The sequence below is a fragment of the Barbus barbus genome (assembly GCF_936440315.1).
Source record: "Barbus barbus genome assembly, chromosome: 34".
Taxonomy (NCBI): Eukaryota; Metazoa; Chordata; class Actinopteri; order Cypriniformes; family Cyprinidae; genus Barbus; species Barbus barbus.
In genome coordinates this window covers 1,317,005-1,334,913 of record NC_136762.1, presented here as the reverse complement: position 1 = coordinate 1,334,913, position 17,909 = coordinate 1,317,005, and the positions used below count along the sequence as shown (strand labels likewise).

Here is a 17,909-nt window from a genome sequence, read left to right as displayed (position 1 = left end):
GCTTGAAATAAAATAAGTGTTAAGTGATATAATATAAAATATAATGTTAAAAACTTATTTCAGCTAGTTGCCAAGGAAACATTTCTCATTTGAATGTAGTTTAACCCGATGTGGTAAAATAACAAACTGAAGCTGAAATAAAAATTAACAAAAACTAAAAACAAATACTAAAAATTACAAAAACACACAACAAATGACTAAAACTTTAACTAAATGAAAATGGAAAATAACACCGGTCCTGACTTTAAGAAGTTATTTACAGGGATTTTTTAAATGTTCTTGTCAGGAATTTAAATTCCTCTTAAGTTTAGTCTTTAGAACAATCTTAAGAAAACAGATAAAAACTTTCTTTAAAAAATGTTTTTTTGGAATACAAAATATTAATAATGATATTCTTAAATTAGAAAATAAGAATAAAATAGATTAATATTGAATAAAACACGGTATAACAACTTTATTTTGTTGCTGATAATTTCTGTACTTTTTCAGGTTTAATTTACACATTGTTATATATAATAAAATATGTTTATATGTCCAAATATTGGATTTTGTTTCTCAATAATCACAAGTTTTGTATTTCTTGCTGGAAATAGTTGATTGTAGTCAAAATGTGACTTTTGTCAGACGAATGCAGACTTTTGCCGTTTTTCCAGCTTGCCGTGGGTTTCATACTGTTTTTGAGAATCATCCGGACCTCTTTAGAGTTTCTATTAAAGGAACAAATCATCCACAAATGACTTACTTTCTTTAGTGGAATTTTTGTAGAATATTCCTGTTGCTCTTTTACACACACACACGCACACACACACTTACACGCACACACACACGCACACTCACACACACACACACACACACACACACACTGTCATTCAAAAGGTTTGGGGTTTTAGAAAGAAGTCTTTTCTGCTCACCAATGCTGCATTTATTTGGTTTTAAGTACAGTAAAAATAGTGAAATATTATTATAATTTAAAATAGATGTTTTCTACTTGAATATCTGTTAAGCTCTAATTTATTTCTGTGATCTGCAGCTGTATTTCCAGCATCATTACTCCAGTCTTCAGTGTCACATGATCCTTCAGAAATCATAATAATATGCTGATTTGTAATATTTGAGGTTGTCTCATGTAATTCTGAGAGCAGATGACCAGCTTTTAAATGAAGGTTTCACTTGACTTGCTTTTCTAATTACAAGTGTAAATGATTTTTGTCACTCAAAAGTTTCCACTGCTTATTAAATTAACATGAATGTTAAAATATATTTTCATAGAAACTGATCTAGTCTGATATAATATATGGGTCAGGGTTAATATAGGTCACTAAAACTAAAATTGAACCATGAAAAACGTTTTCATTACTTTAAATAAAATAACATTTTATTTATAAAAAAATCTATAGTTGCCAAGGCATAATTCATTTGATTTCTAATGCATTTTAATTGCACTAACATTAAATAAACTAAAAACTAATAAATCAAAATAAATAAAAGCTATATAGACATATTTAAAAAAAAAAAAAAAAAAAAAAAAAAAATATATATAAATGACAAAAATGCATAACAAAATGACAAAAACTTAGTCAAATTCAAATGAAAGCAAAAAATAAAATTAATTATAATTTCTAAAAACCATAATAGTATCAATAAACACTAAAATAACACTGGTACATGTAAAAAACAAACAAACAAACAAAAAACATACATTATATATATATATATTATAATATATATATATATTATAACATATATATTATAATATAAATATTAAATAGATCACATACAGTATGATAAATTTTACATTGTTTTATGTTATGATAAAGATATATATAAATACGCACAAAAGTTGTTTATATATTAAATAAGCATGTGATGATGTCTATAAATTGAATTAAATATTTAATAATAATAATGTTTAATTTATATAGCACCTTTCCTGAGCTCAAGGACGCTTCACAAAGAGCGGTAATCAATGCAACAATCAAACATTTAATTCAAATTTAATTTAATTTACGTTTAAATAAAAGATACTTAATGTCATTTACATATTTTCCTTTTTTTGTTTTTGCACAAGTTTTGAACGAGGTTCTTTTTTTTATTTTTGAACAAGATTGCTCATAATAGTCAGTTTTAGTTCAGTCATCCAGAGACCCAATCAAACGAGACGGATCCTTTGATTGACATCTTGTCTCCGCCCCCGTTCTCAGGTGCAGGAGCTGGTGGAGGACATTAAACACTCGTTAGATCAGAGACTACAGGAGCTCGACTGGATGGATGAAGAAACCAGAGACTCTGCCCGAGCGAAGGTGAGCAAAACTCGGTTACGTTTCAGTCGGACTCTAAAGAGTTAACAAGTTTATATAAATAGAGGCAATAGTTGAGATGTTTTCTCATTATTCTGAATCTTGCTCTCAGCTGCAGCACATGATGGTTATGACCGGATATCCTGATTTTCTGTTAAAACCTGAACTTATTGATGAGGAGTATGGGGTAAGACACTTCTGACCGATCACATGATCCCATTCCAGATGATATCTTGAGTTCAAATCCTTTTATTTCTCCTCGACAGTTCGATGTGAACGAGAAAACATACTTCAAGAACATCCTGAACAGCATCAAGTACAACATCAAACTCTCCATCAAAAAGATCCATAAAGAGGTGGACAAGACGACGTGAGTTTGACAGAACCACACAGGAAGTGATGTCACTGAGTCAGAGGAACTTTACTGCTGATTTCAAAGAGAAAACGCACAAACCTTGTGGTTTAAATGGATATAAATAGAAAGAGATTATGTTGAACCAAGATTAATATAAATATCACATCTCTAATAACATGCCACTAGATTTGAAAAGGTTTTTTCTTGTAATCATCACAGATGGTTTTGTGATTGATCGTAAAGGAGTCTCTGATGTGTCTGGAAACAGACGTTTGTGTGTGTGTGTGTGTGTGTGTGTGTATGTGTGTGTGTTATCATATGGATAGATTGTGTTTGAACATGGCGGTCAAAACAAAGAAAAATGAGCATCTGTAAAAACCTCCAGATCTCTGGAGCCCTGAAACACACACACACATTCACACACACACTCACTCGCACCCACACACGCATGCACTCACACACACACACACACACACACACACACACTCGCACCCGCACACGCACTCACTCACGCACGCACACACACACACAGGCACTCACACTCACTTGCACACACACACACACATGCATGCACTCACACACACACACACACACACACTCACTCGCACACGCACTCACACTCGCACGCACACACACACACAGGCACTCACACTCACGCACACACACGCACGTGCACGCACTCACGCACTCACACACACACACACAGATCTGAATTCATGCAATGTTTAATACATTTTAAATAATTTTTAATCAGTTTTTATTCTTTGCTTTTTTTCTTATTCATCTGTTGATTATTTTGGGGGTTTTCTAAGCACTTTGTGAATGAAATGTGCTTTATAAATAAATTAGCCTTGCTACTGATTTGTGTCCATTAAAATACAATATTTTGTTAATTAAAATAACAACCTGTGTGTGTGTGTGTGTGTGTGTGTGTGTTCTCACAGGTGGCTTCTTCCACCACAGGCTTTAAATGCGTATTACCTTCCAAACAAAAACCAGATGGGTGAGTATTATAAACACACACCTGAATATTGAGATGCTGAATTGGAAAAATTGGCATCAAATTAATAATTTTTATTCATCAAGGACGCATTAAATTGATCAAAAGTGACAGTAAAGACATGTCTATTGTAATAAAAGATTTCTATTTCATATAAATGCTGTTCTTTTGAACTTTCTATTCATCTGTGAATCCTGAAAAATAAAATGTATCACAGTTTCAACATTGATAATAATCAGAAATGTTTCTTGAGATAAAATAAAAGCAGCCTTGGTGAGCAGAAGACACTTAATAACATGAATAAATTGTACCAACCACACATTTGTAAATGCTAATATATATCATCTTAATTATTTACTGTATTATTCTCTCATGGTGAGGGCTTTCCATTGACTTCTGTTGCTTTTAATTATATTTTCTTCACAAACCTCTCAGCATTTGTACATCTTCACTAAGGCGTTATTTATTATATGTATTAATTTGTTTTCCAGCTGCACATCACAATGAAGCTTTCATCATTATCTGGGAAATAAATGCCACCTGTTAGAGGATCAATACAGACAGAGAGACTTCATTTTCATTTTCATCTTTGTTCATTCTTAGTTTTTTCTTGCTCATAGATATAAATGCTTTGGCAATACAATCTACAGTTTGTCGTGCCAATACAGCTGATTTGAATTTGACAGAAAGTGAGACAGAAACCGAGATGAAACCTCATTAACTAGCATCATAATGAATTATTGTCATATTTGTATATTCCACTTTGCTTCATCATAGTAAGCTCATCTCTCTCATTCTTTCTCTTCAGTTTTTCCTGCAGGAATTCTCCAGCCGACTCTCTATGATCCTGAATTCCCTCAGTGAGTATCCTCTGGAGATTGTGTGAATAGAGATGGGTTACATCTTCACCAGCGGCTAGGCATTCAGTGATTGTAACATGGGATTGTAAACTTATTGACTTCATTAGTATAACATTCAGCTGTTGTGTGTGTGTTTTATAGTACATCTTATACTATGGGGTTAGATCTCTGCCACAATTCTGGGCGCAAAAGATCTTATTTTGAATGCTCAAAAGTGTTTGTTGCATGTGCACGAACTGAGTTTTGTGGAGAAAATGTTCATCTTGCAAAGAAGAAAGTACTTTGAGCGCACGGAAATAAATTTAGCATTTAAAATACGTTTTTGGATGTGTGAAGACCTTCTCTTTTGCGTGTGCAACGTTTCACTAGCTTGCTCCCCTGATGCCTGGCCTCAGTGCTCTCTAAACGCCGATGGCTCGCTTGCGCAACACAACCCAGCGTTACAGTATGCCATAATTCCAGCCAATCAGAGACAAGGCTGCTAAATTCTGATTGGCTGCATTGACAACCAATCACAACATTCCTTGCATTACCGACAACAGCGGTAGAGGAAAAATACAGTGCGTAATAATCAAGTTGATATTCTGTTCATACTTTCTCCAAACACAATTTACCAATTCCAAATGACATCAATGTTAATAACTACTATTAATCTTGTATTTAATCCATATTATAAAACAGTATAAGAATAAATTAAATAAAGTGTTTTATTAATGAAATAAATGCAGAGTGTTGTGTTAGGGTTAGTGTTTGTTAACTAGTGGTCTATAAATCAGTATGAGTCTATGTAATAACCCTATTTAGATCAGTAACCCTGTGTGGTGTAGGCTGTATTGAGAGTTCTGCTGTTCATTTCTGTGATGCACATTAAAGATCGGATGAGATGTTGAGTGTATTCTTCATTATCATGTGTTTTAGGTCACTGAATTACGGAGGAATCGGAGCGATCATCGGTCACGAGCTCACACATGGATATGACGACTGGGGTGAGACAGAAACCTGCTTTAACCCAAAACACTCCTGTAATAATGAACGTGAGAAACGTTCTTCAGATCTCTGAATAACACAGAAACATGATCTAATGATGTCGCCTGTCAGTTCTTCTGAACATCATGGATCACTCTGTTTCTCACGTCATTTTTTAGGATTTTGGCAGATTTTTCGAGTCATGTGACTTCTTCCTGTTTGCTGATAGGTGGGCAGTACGATCGCTATGGCAACCTGAAGCAGTGGTGGACGGAAGAGTCCTACAGGAAGTTTCAGAAGAAGGCGGAGTGTATCGTCAAACTCTACGACAACTTTACTGTGTACAACCAGAGGGTACAAAACACACTTACACACACCCACACACACACACACACACACACACTTACAGAAACACACACACACACACACACACACTTACAGAAACACACACACACACACACACACACTTACAGACACACTCTTACACACACACACTTGCAGACACACCCACGCGTGCGTTTACTCATCTAAAGGACATTGCATAGATTTATAAAGTTTATATTTATATACAGATAGTTATAAATACTATCCAAAACACTAACCCTAACCTGTGTTATTTCAGTATATTTTTAATTAATAATTGTATTATTATTATTGTTGTTTTTATTTTACATTTTTCATTTTAATTTGAAAGTTTTAGTATTTTTGTTGCATTTTATATAGTAATTTATATAGTTTTTATTTGTTAATTTGTATTTTAGTTTTTTTTTTCATTTAAGTGTGTACAGTAAGACGTGTGTGTGTTTGTGTACCTAATTAAGCATGTTTTGATGACACATTTGTACAACCTCATTTGTAAATACAGTATAAAAATCAAATAAATAAATATTTAAATGAATTTTAAATGCATTTGGAATTCTAAAATAGACAGTAGGTTTTAGTATTTATAATTAGACTATATAAAAACAAAAGTCCCCATATTTGTCTTGTTTTCCAGTACAAATATCTAAACTTTCTTAAATCAAGATACATTTACTGGAGATGCAAAGTGATTAAGATATTAACAAAAAAATACCAAAATTAAGTGAGTTTTTGCTTACAACTGGAAAAAATATTTGTCAATGACGTCAGAAAAATAATCTTGATTTCTCTTTGAATTAATTTAGTGAAATTGAGCCCAATTTCAGATATTTTCTCTTGTTTTAAGCAAAAACGTGCTAAATTTTGGGACATTTTTCAGAAAACATGACTTTTTTTATCTACTGTCATTTTGCTTCTTTCACTAAATGTATCTTAAATTAAGGATGTCTGGATATTTGTACTGGAAAACTTTTTTTTTTGTAATGTGTTTGTGCCCAGAAGTAAGCAAATCCTAACAAAACCTCCTTTTGGGGAAATTCTCATTTGTATAAACAGTATAAACAAAGACATTTTTTTTTTTTTTTTTTTTTTTTTATGCATAAAGTGTTCCTGTTAGAGCTAGGGAAACTAAAACTAAACCCATAAAAAAGCATTTTGTTACTTGAAATAAAATAAGTATTAAACGTATGTATGTGTGTGTGTATGTGTATGCAGGTTAATGGGCGTCTTACGCTGGATGAGAACATTGCTGATCTGGGTGGACTGAAGTTGTCTTATAATGTGAGTTTTATCACTTCCTACCTTGAAAAGTGCAATAAAACACCATTTGAAGTTGATTTTTTTCAAAGCAATGCTTTAAAGTTTCTATATTAAACAATAAAACATTTTTTAGCAATGTTTGCAGAGACTACAAGTCAATACAAGTCACCTTTTTTCTCTAGTGCTTTATAAAAATCGTTATAAATTTTACATTTAAATTTAATTTTTTTTGTCATTTTCCAGTACAAACAATGAACATGAGACAAAACACAAAACCCATGTTACAAAAGACGACATTCAGCATATTATTATTATTATTATTATTAAAATAAAGGGTAAAAAAGTTATAGAAGTTTAAATTTACCTTAAAGAAAATGTACTGTACTAAAAATGTATAATAAATATTTTATAAAAATTTACAAAATATTTTGGAATTTAAAACTGCTATAAAATCAAAGCCATATGCCTAATTAAGTAATGCTCCAAATTTTAAGTTGATATCACAAAAATTGAGGTTCCTGAGATTTTTAGGTGCTATACCGAAACTAGCCACCGGGTGACACCCAAACTCCACTGAATTTTTCACAGTGCATAGCATCGTTTATCCAGCATAATTTCATTGGGTCATCTGTGAATGGTGATTTGTTTTCCGGTCTGCAGGCGTATCAGAAGTGGGTTCGTGAACACGGGCCGGAGCGTCCTCTGCCGGGACTCAAATACACACACGAGCAGCTCTTCTTCATCGCGTTCGCTCAGGTAAACAAGATTAGTTCATACAGCATTAGTTAACAGTGTTGAGGAAAGTTACTTTTCAAAGTAATGCATTAAAATTTTGTTTTACTCCCTTAAAGAGGTCATAACAAGAACATTTGCTAAAAAGAACATTATTTGGTGTAATGCTCCTTACCGTATTTTGATGCCGTGAGGACACGATGACACAAAAACAATAAAACCCATTATAAACAAGGCATTTGTTGCATCCAGTGAGGACATAATTGCTGATTATAATGACTTATACTGTCTTTTTACACATTGCATCGCTGCATAAACATTACCATGTCTGCATTTGTGATCGTAGAAACGACAAACAACAAGCAGTACTCTACACTGCTCAAAACTCACATTTGAATAGTCAGTAGCAGAAACATACTTACAGGCTGTGAGTCAGAAGCGCCAGACTGTCCTTGCAAAGTTGGAATTGCTCCACTTTAAAGAAGCAGCCTTTGTGTAAGCCAGCATTGTAAGCTACTCTTCCAAGTTCAGGAAATAGTCCTCCGTAAAATGCGCTGCACACACTCTAATATTTGCGTTGAACTCTTCTGAAACAGTGTTGTAAATACAACTTAACCACCGATTTCTAGTTGTGTCCTCTTTTGGAAGCCCAAACAAAGTAGTTTCTCTTTCACAACGAAACACAGCGTCGCCAGGACATGACGCCGGCGGCAGCAACAACACTACAGCCAGAATAATAGTTCCGCCTTTCTTTGAAAGAAAACATTTGGGCGGCGTTTAGCAAATCTTCCCACATCGTGACGTAGACATTTGGGGCGTGTTTGAATGAGCCGTTTTAGGAGGGCGTGGTCGGGTCTTAACTATAATAAAGAATATCTCTTTGGATTTGAGACTTTAGTTTTTGTAACTTCAGGGATCTTATCTATGAACAAACAGCTTGTAACACTCCAAAGAGAAAGGAAAACTTAAAATAGCATCATATGACCCCTTTAAAAAGTAACTAATTACGAGTTATTTTTTTATGGAAAGGAATGTGTTTTGTTACTTTTGTGTTACTTTTCAAATCTGGGCAGGGCTTGCTTCTTTGTTTTTAATATAAAAAGTTATATTTTTGGTAAATGTAAAAGCCCTTTCACACCAAAAGTGAAATGAATACGCCTCAGGCTGAAGGAAAAGAAATTCTGTCTGTACAGTAGAACGCAGTCTGTACGGTAGAACGTCTGTACAGTAGAACGCAGTCTGTACGGTAGAACGTCTGTACAGTAGAACGCAGTCTGTACGGTAGAATGCAGTCTGTATGGTAGAACGTCTGTACAGTAGAACGCAGTCTGTACAGTAGAACGCAGTCTGTACGGTAGAACGTCTGTACAGTAGAACGAAGTCTGTACGGTAGAATGCAGTCTGTACGGTAGAACGTCTGTACAGTAGAACGCAGTCTGTACGGTAGAATGCAGTCTGTACGGTAGAATGCAGTCTGTACGGTAGAATGCAGTCTGTACGGTAGAACGCAGTCTGTACGGTAGAATGCAGTCTGTACGGTAGAACGCAGTCTGTACGGTAGAACGTCTGTACAGTAGAACGCAGTCTGTACGGTAGAACGTCTGTACAGTAGAACGCAGTCTGTACGGTAGAACGTCTGTACAGTAGAACGCAGTCTGTACAGTAGAACGCAGTCTGTACGGTAGAACGTCTGTACAGTAGAACACAGTCTGTACGGTAGAACGCAGTCTGTACGGTAGAACGCAGTCTGTACGGTAGAACGTCTGTACAGTAGAACACAGTCTGTACGGTAGAACGCAGTCTGTACGGTAGAACGCAGTCTGTACGGTAGAACGCAGTCTGTATGGTAGAACGTCTGTACAGTAGAACTCAGTCTGTACGGTAGAACGTCTGTACAGTAGAACGCAGTCTGTACGGTAGAACGCAGTCTGTATGGTAGAACGTCTGTACAGTAGAACTCAGTCTGTACGGTAGAACGTCTGTACAGTAGAACACAGTCTGTACGGTAGAACGTCTGTACAGTAGAACGCAGTCTGTACGGTAGAACGCAGTCTGTACGGTAGAACGTCTGTACAGTAGAACGCAGTCTGTACGGTAGAACGCAGTCTGTACGGTAGAACGCAGTCTGTACAGTAGAACGCAGTCTGTACGGTAGAACACAGTCTGTACGGTAGAACGCAGTCTGTACGGTAGAACGCAGTCTGTACGGTAGAACGTCTTTACAGTAGAACGCAGTCTGTACGGTAGAACGTCTGTACAGTAGAACGCAGTCTGTACGGTAGAACGTCTGTACAGTAGAACGCAGTCTGTACGGTAGAACGTCTGTACAGTAGAACGCAGTCTGTACGGTAGAACGCAGTCTGTATGGTAGAACGTCTGTACGGTAGAACGCAGTCTGTATGGTAGAACGTCTGTACAGTAGAACGCAGTCTGTACGGTAGAACGTCTGTACAGTAGAACGCAGTCTGTACGGTAGAACGCAGTCTGTACGGTAGAACGTCTATACAGTAGAACATAGTCTGTACGGTAGAACGCAGTCTGTACAGTAGAACACAGTCTGTACGGTAGAACGTCTGTACGGTAGAACGCAGTCTGTATGGTAGAACGTCTGTACGGTAGAACGCAGTCTGTATGGTAGAACGCAGTCTGTACGGTAGAACGTCTGTACAGTAGAACGCAGTCTGTACAGTAGAACGCAGTCTGTACGGTAGAACGTCTGTACAGTAGAACACAGTCTGTACGGTAGAACGCAGTCTGTACGGTAGAACGCAGTCTGTACGGTAGAACGTCTGTACAGTAGAACGCAGTCTGTACGGTAGAACGCAGTCTGTACAGTAGAACGTCTGTACAGTAGAACACAGTCTGTACGGTAGAACGCAGTCTGTACAGTAGAACACAGTCTGTATGGTAGAACGTCTGTACAGTAGAACGCAGTCTGTACGGTAGAACGCAGTCTGTACGGTAGAACGCAGTCTGTACGGTAGAACGTCTGTACAGTAGAACGCAGTCTGTACGGTAGAACGTCTGTACAGTAGAACGCAGTCTGTACGGTAGAACGTCTGTACAGTAGAACGCAGTCTGTACGGTAGAACGTCTGTACAGTAGAACGCAGTCTGTACGGTAGAACGCAGTCTGTATGGTAGAACGTCTGTACGGTAGAACGCAGTCTGTATGGTAGAACGTCTGTACAGTAGAACGCAGTCTGTACGGTAGAACGTCTGTACAGTAGAACGCAGTCTGTACGGTAGAACGCAGTCTGTACGGTAGAACGTCTATACAGTAGAACATAGTCTGTACGGTAGAACGCAGTCTGTACAGTAGAACACAGTCTGTACGGTAGAACGTCTGTACGGTAGAACGCAGTCTGTATGGTAGAACGTCTGTACGGTAGAACGCAGTCTGTATGGTAGAACGCAGTCTGTACGGTAGAACGTCTGTACAGTAGAACGCAGTCTGTACAGTAGAACGCAGTCTGTACGGTAGAACGTCTGTACAGTAGAACACAGTCTGTACGGTAGAACGCAGTCTGTACGGTAGAACGCAGTCTGTACGGTAGAACGTCTGTACAGTAGAACGCAGTCTGTACGGTAGAACGCAGTCTGTACAGTAGAACGCAGTCTGTACAGTAGAACACAGTCTGTACGGTAGAACGCAGTCTGTACAGTAGAACACAGTCTGTATGGTAGAACGTCTGTACAGTAGAACGCAGTCTGTACGGTAGAACGCAGTCTGTACGGTAGAACGCAGTCTGTACGGTAGAACGTCTGTACAGTAGAACGCAGTCTGTACGGTAGAACGTCTGTACAGTAGAACGCAGTCTGTACGGTAGAACGTCTGTACAGTAGAACGCAGTCTGTACGGTAGAACGTCTGTACAGTAGAACACAGTCTGTACGGTAGAACGCAGTCTGTACGGTAGAACGCAGTCTGTACGGTAGAACGTCTGTACAGTAGAACGCAGTCTGTACGGTAGAACGCAGTCTGTACAGTAGAACGTCTGTACAGTAGAACACAGTCTGTACGGTAGAACGCAGTCTGTACAGTAGAACACAGTCTGTATGGTAGAACGTCTGTACAGTAGAACGCAGTCTGTACGGTAGAACGCAGTCTGTACGGTAGAACGCAGTCTGTACGGTAGAACGTCTGTACAGTAGAACGCAGTCTGTACGGTAGAACGTCTGTACAGTAGAACGCAGTCTGTACGGTAGAACGTCTGTACAGTAGAACGCAGTCTGTACGGTAGAACGTCTGTACAGTAGAACGCAGTCTGTACGGTAGAACGTCTGTACAGTAGAACGCAATAAAAAAAAATTAAGCTCAAATGATAGTTTATCTAAAATTATTTTTGCTTATTGGTATGATTGAATTTGATAATCGAAGCTTAGCAGGAAAGACATTGGTTAATAAAATAGGATTAAATACATAAAGGATATTTTTTATTTACTATTTAACTATTGCAGATTTGCGTCATGTTCTGAGTTTGCATTTCACTGTTTTTTTTTTATTCATTTTGAGGAACACTGAAGCTGTTTTTGTGCGAGTGAGATGAATAAATGCATGTTGACATTTAGTCTCGACCCTAAAAAAAAAGCACACTTTTTCTCAACATGGCAACAATAGAGCTGTCAGTCAATACATGGGAAACAAAGTTACAGGCGTAACTTATTTGAAAAAGTAACTTAAACATTTTCTTGTGAATTAAAAGTAATGTGTTACTTTACTAGTTACTTAAAGATAGTAATCTGATTATGTAACTCCCGTTACTTGTAATGCATTACCCCCAGCCCTGTTAGTTAATACTGGTTCAGTCATATTCAGCTGCTCTGAAATGTTTTGTACACATTGCATCACAGAACTGGTGCATGAAGAGACGATCGCAGTCGATTTACCTGCAGCTGCTGACGGATAAACACGCACCTGAACATTACAGGTAATACACAGCTAACACAAGTAATATTATTATTATTTAGTCATTTAGCAGACGCTTTTATCCAAAGAGACTTACAAATGAGGACAACAGAAGCAATCAATTGTAGTATTAAAACACCTAAAAACAGATCCATAACTAAAAGCTAAAACTAAATACTACATATACACATTTTAAAAATAAAGAAATTAAATAAAAATTACAAATGCATACAACAAAATTTCAAAACTTTTTAATGATTTAAATGAAAAACACAAAAAAAATAAAGCCAAAAACAATTCAAAATATTAAAGAACAAAAGGTATGAGTATAATAATGATTCTAGCATAACACTAAGCCAAACACCAAAAAACAACAACTATATATATGTATATGTACAACTACATACATACACACATACATACATACGTACATATACATACACATTTATAAATTATATATATATAATTATATATATATATATATATATATATATATATATATATATATATATATATATATATATATATATATATATACATACATTTCCATTTAGTTTGTTGAAGTATTAAAATAACTCAAATTAAATAAAACTAAAACTTAATAAAAGACCTATACAGAAATAATAAATTCAGACATTATTTAACTAAAATTCAAATAGATAACAAATACAAATCACGACAGTATAGTTTATCAGTAATCCTAAGAAATAACACTGAGCCAAACACACATGCTAAAAACAACAACTTACACAGAGTAAGAAATGGTTATAAAAACTGAAACAGAAGTGAAACAAGTAGAAAAGAGGAGAAATAAAAGCGATACTTATATCCTCTGCCGGTGTCCCTGTCCGGTGGAGTCGATGGTCTTTACTTTTTTTGGTTTTTGATTTTTTTTTTTCCAATTAAATGTTAAGTTTTGAAATTGTGTTGTATGCATTTGTCATTTTTATTTAATTTCTTTATTTTTATAATGTGTATATGTAGTATTTAGTTTTAGCTTTTAGTTATGGATCTGTTTTTAGGTGTTTTAATACTACAATTGATGTTTCTGTTGTCCTCATTTGTAAGTCTCTTTGGATAAAAGCATCTGATAAATTACTAAATAATAATAATAATAATAATAATAATAATAATACATAATAAATATACACAGCACACACATTATGCAAACAAAAGCTTTTATTTTGAATGCGATTAATGTGTGTGTGTATGTGTGTATATATATATATATATATATATATATATATATATATATATATATATATATATATATATATATGCCTGATGTTGATGATTAGGGATTGATTGTGTTTGTTGTGGAGTATTTGAATCTCTCTTATGGTCTGTCTGCAGGGTGATCGGCAGCGTGTCTCAGTTCGAGGAGTTCGGTCGCGTGTTTCACTGTCCCAGAGGATCACCCATGCATCCAGTCAACAAATGCGTCGTCTGGTGACCTCTGACCCCTGAGCGTCTCCTAATCCCTCGTTTCCATGACGAACCGCTCCGAGCTGCTCCCACGCCGTTTGATGTTTACAGCATTTTAGTGATCAGAAATCAATTCGTGTCATATTTCACACCCATCTTTCTTTGAAATCTTTATTTTTATATCCGGATGCAGAGTGTGTCGATTCAGTCACGTTACGACTGATGTTTGTGTGTGTGTGTGAGAGAGAGACAGCGCTGTACTGTAGGCATGTTGACGTTTTGATATGACTAGTTTTGTCAGACATGTTTAGTGTTTTTTAAGTAGAATCGGTTGCTGTGACCGTCCTGACAGACCATCCCTGCCACCGTCACCATACTCATCATGTCAAGCCGATGGAAGTCTTCCAACCCCTGTGTACTCCGTGCAACCAGTTTCACTGCTGAAGACTTCATGGAAACAGATGGTTCAGCGAAGACCGTACCGTGTTGGACAGATATTCACCCGTGCCGCTCACAGCAGACGAAAAGTGCACATCACTGAATGATAAGGAAGAGGAGCAGTCCGAGGGGGGTTCTGCATCGGAGAAGAACTTTAGAGAGCATGAGGAGATTCCTCAGTCTGAAGGTCCAGTCAGTACACTTTACCTTTGTACCATCTGCAATTTCAGTACCAACAAGTCTGACACCCTCTCCTGTCATAATAAAGTTAAACACCCCGGTGAGAGCCGTATTAAGGTCAGGCATATCAAACTGGATAGCCAAAGTATCCTGGAGCAAACCATTGAGAGCGAGAACGAAGGAACCCTTCCGGACACCATATATGACTCGAAACTGTTTGGAGATTCCAGCAATCCAGAAGGTGAAGAAACTGGAAAAACACCAGCCTGACAGAGGAGAAGAATCGAAGTACTGTGATTTCACATTGATTCTGTGGAAACCTGTTTCTGCCATGGCAAAAATACAGTATATGTAAAAATTGGAATTGCATATTTTTATCTCACAATTGTGACCCTAGATCACAAAACCAGTCATAAGGGTTTATTTATTTTTTAATTAAGATTGATACTATTAATAATCTTTCCATTGATGTATGGTTTGTTATGATAAGACAATATTTGTCTGAGATACAACTATTTGAAAATCTGGAATCTGAGGGAGCAAAAAAATCTAAATATTGAGAAAATCTCCTTTAAAGTTGTTCAAATGAAGTTCTTAGCAATGCATATTACTAATCAGAAATGAAGTTTTGATACATTTACGGTAGGAAATTTACTAAATATCTTCATGGAACATGATCTTAATATCCTAATGATTTTTGTCATAAAAGAGAAATGTATAATTTTGATCCATACAATGTATTGTTGGCTATTGCTACAAATATACCTGTGTTACTCATGACTGCTTTTGTGCTGCAGGGACACTATTATGCCTTTTTCTCTAAATTGTAAGTTTATATCTCACAATTTTGAATTTTGACTTTACATCTTTACTTTTTTCTTGCATTTCTGACTTTTGTCTTGTAATTTTGGTTATTTTTCATGTAATTCTGAGTTTACATCATACAATTTCAACAAGTCATGCTTTTTCCACAATTCAGATTTTTTTCTTGCAATTCTGACTTTTCTCTCATAATTAAGCTGACATCTCACATTTCAGAATTTTTTCTCTCGCAATTCAAACATTTTTCTCTTAATTCAGACAATTTTCTCACAATTCCAACTTTTTCTCACAATTCAGACTTTTGTCTCATAATTCAGACTTTTGTCTCATAATTCTGCGTTTATATCTTGCATTCCTGTTTTTTCCCCTGCCATAAAATAGAAACTATTCATTAATTAAAATTAAAAAAATAATGTGACTTGTATCTCACAGTTTGGACTTTTTTTCCTCATACTTTCGAATTTACAGTATATCTCGCAATTCTGAGATTATATTTCACTAGTTTGAGTTTATATCTCACGATTCTGAGATTTGTGAGGGAAATAAAAGTCTAAATTGTGAGATAGAAACTTGAAAATGTGTGGAAAACAAGTCGTAATTGTGAGATAAAAAGTGGCAATGAGTTTATTGAATTTCTTTATTCCATGGTGGAAATAAGCTTCCTGTATGATTCTGTGTTGAGCTTTTCTCAGATGGTATTTTTAATGTGATGACAGTGTTGTTGACTTTCTCGAGATCTGTCTGAGGATGCATCATGTTTCACCTTTATTTTGTTTTACGCTCAGGACAGAGACCCCATGGCATTCTGGGATAACGAGCAGAATATTTGAGACAGATGACAACTTATTTTTGAGATAAAAATAAGAGTTTATGTTCCTGATGTGATTATGCCATGTGATCTTCAGATCTGACTTTTTCTGTGTGTGATGATCTTTTGAACTTAAAAATAACCCAACATTTCTGTCAAATCCAAACAAACATTTAAGCCTCCAGGTTGTTGTTATTATTATTATTATTATAAAACTTTAATTTTGTATAATGTTTTTGCCCATGGAAGATGAAAGAGTAACTTTGTACAGATGAATTATATGAAAGTAAAAAGAAAAAAAACATTGTACAGGTCAAATAAAGCATGTTGGCTGTTAAAATGTTCTAAAACACACAAAACCCACAAAACCCAAGAGAAGGAAGGACTGTCCTCAGCTGGAAATGCTGAATTCTCTATAATCCATGTTTGGAATAAAACAAAATCATATGCAACAACTGAGATCTTTCTATAAATTTTTTCTTTTAATTTAAAAAAATGACAGACAGAAGTTACACAGTTTTTACGTGTTGAATTTAAATACAAATATTGGGACTTTTTTCCGTCAGTCGCGAAGCAACACTCAAGCCATAGCAACATGTGTTAGTTCATTTCTATGTGATATTCCATTATATAATGTATTATTTTGAAGCGAAATAGATCGTATGAACAGTTTATTACTCATTCTGAAGCAGGTACTCAAACAGACAACAAATATCAATAAAGTATGTCAGTGACTATAGAAGATCTTTTGGAATGTATTGAAAGATCTGAAAATATAATGATCAGTTGTGTTATAGATCACCAGGAATTTGTACGGATACCTTTATGAATGAATTATTTGGTATGCTCGATAAAGGGAATGAGAACAAAGTACAAATTCAATATTGACTTGTTGAATCCAAATGGAACAGATTTTACTGACTCACTATATAGTGAAGGTCTGTTTGCTGTGATTACAAAACCTAAAAATACTGCTACATTAATAGATAATAGATATACAAACGAAATTGAAGGAAACATAGTAGGAGGATTATTTATAAATGATATGACTGATCATTTTCCAGGTTTTTGTAGAACACCAGAAATCATTGTTGCTCTCAGTGAGGACTTAAAGAATCAAAATTGGAGCGAAGTTTATGCGAGTAAAGATCCTAATAGTGCTTTTTTTGTCCATATTAATCGAAAAATACGAAAAACATTGTTTAAGACTGTAATGAAGCAAAAAAATGAGGATAAACCATGGATTACTAAGGGAATAGAGAAAGCGTGTAAAAATAAAAATGCATTTTATAGGAAATTTATAGCAACTAGAACTATACAAGCGGAAAATACATATAAAAATAAGTATTATAAGATTTAGTAAAAAGAACTGTTATAATAAGTTATTGGACAAGCATAAGAATAATATACAAACAACATGGAAAGTACTTAATAGTATAATTAAAAAGAACACTGGGAAAGTTGATTACACAAATTATTTTGTTAACGATGATAAATGA

At 35.4% G+C, this 17,909-nt stretch overlaps 2 protein-coding genes across 2 annotated transcripts in view; one reads left to right on the top strand and one right to left on the bottom strand.

The window, feature by feature from the left end:
* The window catches only part of LOC306854572 (endothelin-converting enzyme-like 1), a gene marked incomplete at both ends in the record, with an annotated part of 34,058 nt that extends 19,868 nt beyond the window's left edge, over positions 1 to 14,190 (top strand). Inside the window, 11 exons of the mRNA XM_079392706.1 lie at positions 2,202 to 2,300; positions 2,410 to 2,484; positions 2,564 to 2,667; positions 3,597 to 3,655; positions 4,461 to 4,512; positions 5,431 to 5,498; positions 5,708 to 5,832; positions 7,054 to 7,119; positions 7,759 to 7,854; positions 12,683 to 12,759; positions 14,091 to 14,190. Of these exons, the coding sequence (XP_079248832.1) occupies positions 2,202 to 2,300; positions 2,410 to 2,484; positions 2,564 to 2,667; positions 3,597 to 3,655; positions 4,461 to 4,512; positions 5,431 to 5,498; positions 5,708 to 5,832; positions 7,054 to 7,119; positions 7,759 to 7,854; positions 12,683 to 12,759; positions 14,091 to 14,190 (921 nt within the window). The remainder of the gene's footprint in view (positions 1 to 2,201; positions 2,301 to 2,409; positions 2,485 to 2,563; positions 2,668 to 3,596; positions 3,656 to 4,460; positions 4,513 to 5,430; positions 5,499 to 5,707; positions 5,833 to 7,053; positions 7,120 to 7,758; positions 7,855 to 12,682; positions 12,760 to 14,090) is intronic.
* The window catches only part of LOC306854576 (transmembrane O-methyltransferase homolog), a gene marked incomplete at its 5' end in the record, with an annotated part of 605,488 nt that overhangs the window by 110,672 nt on the left and 476,907 nt on the right, over positions 1 to 17,909 (bottom strand). The gene's annotated exons all lie outside the window — the stretch shown is intronic.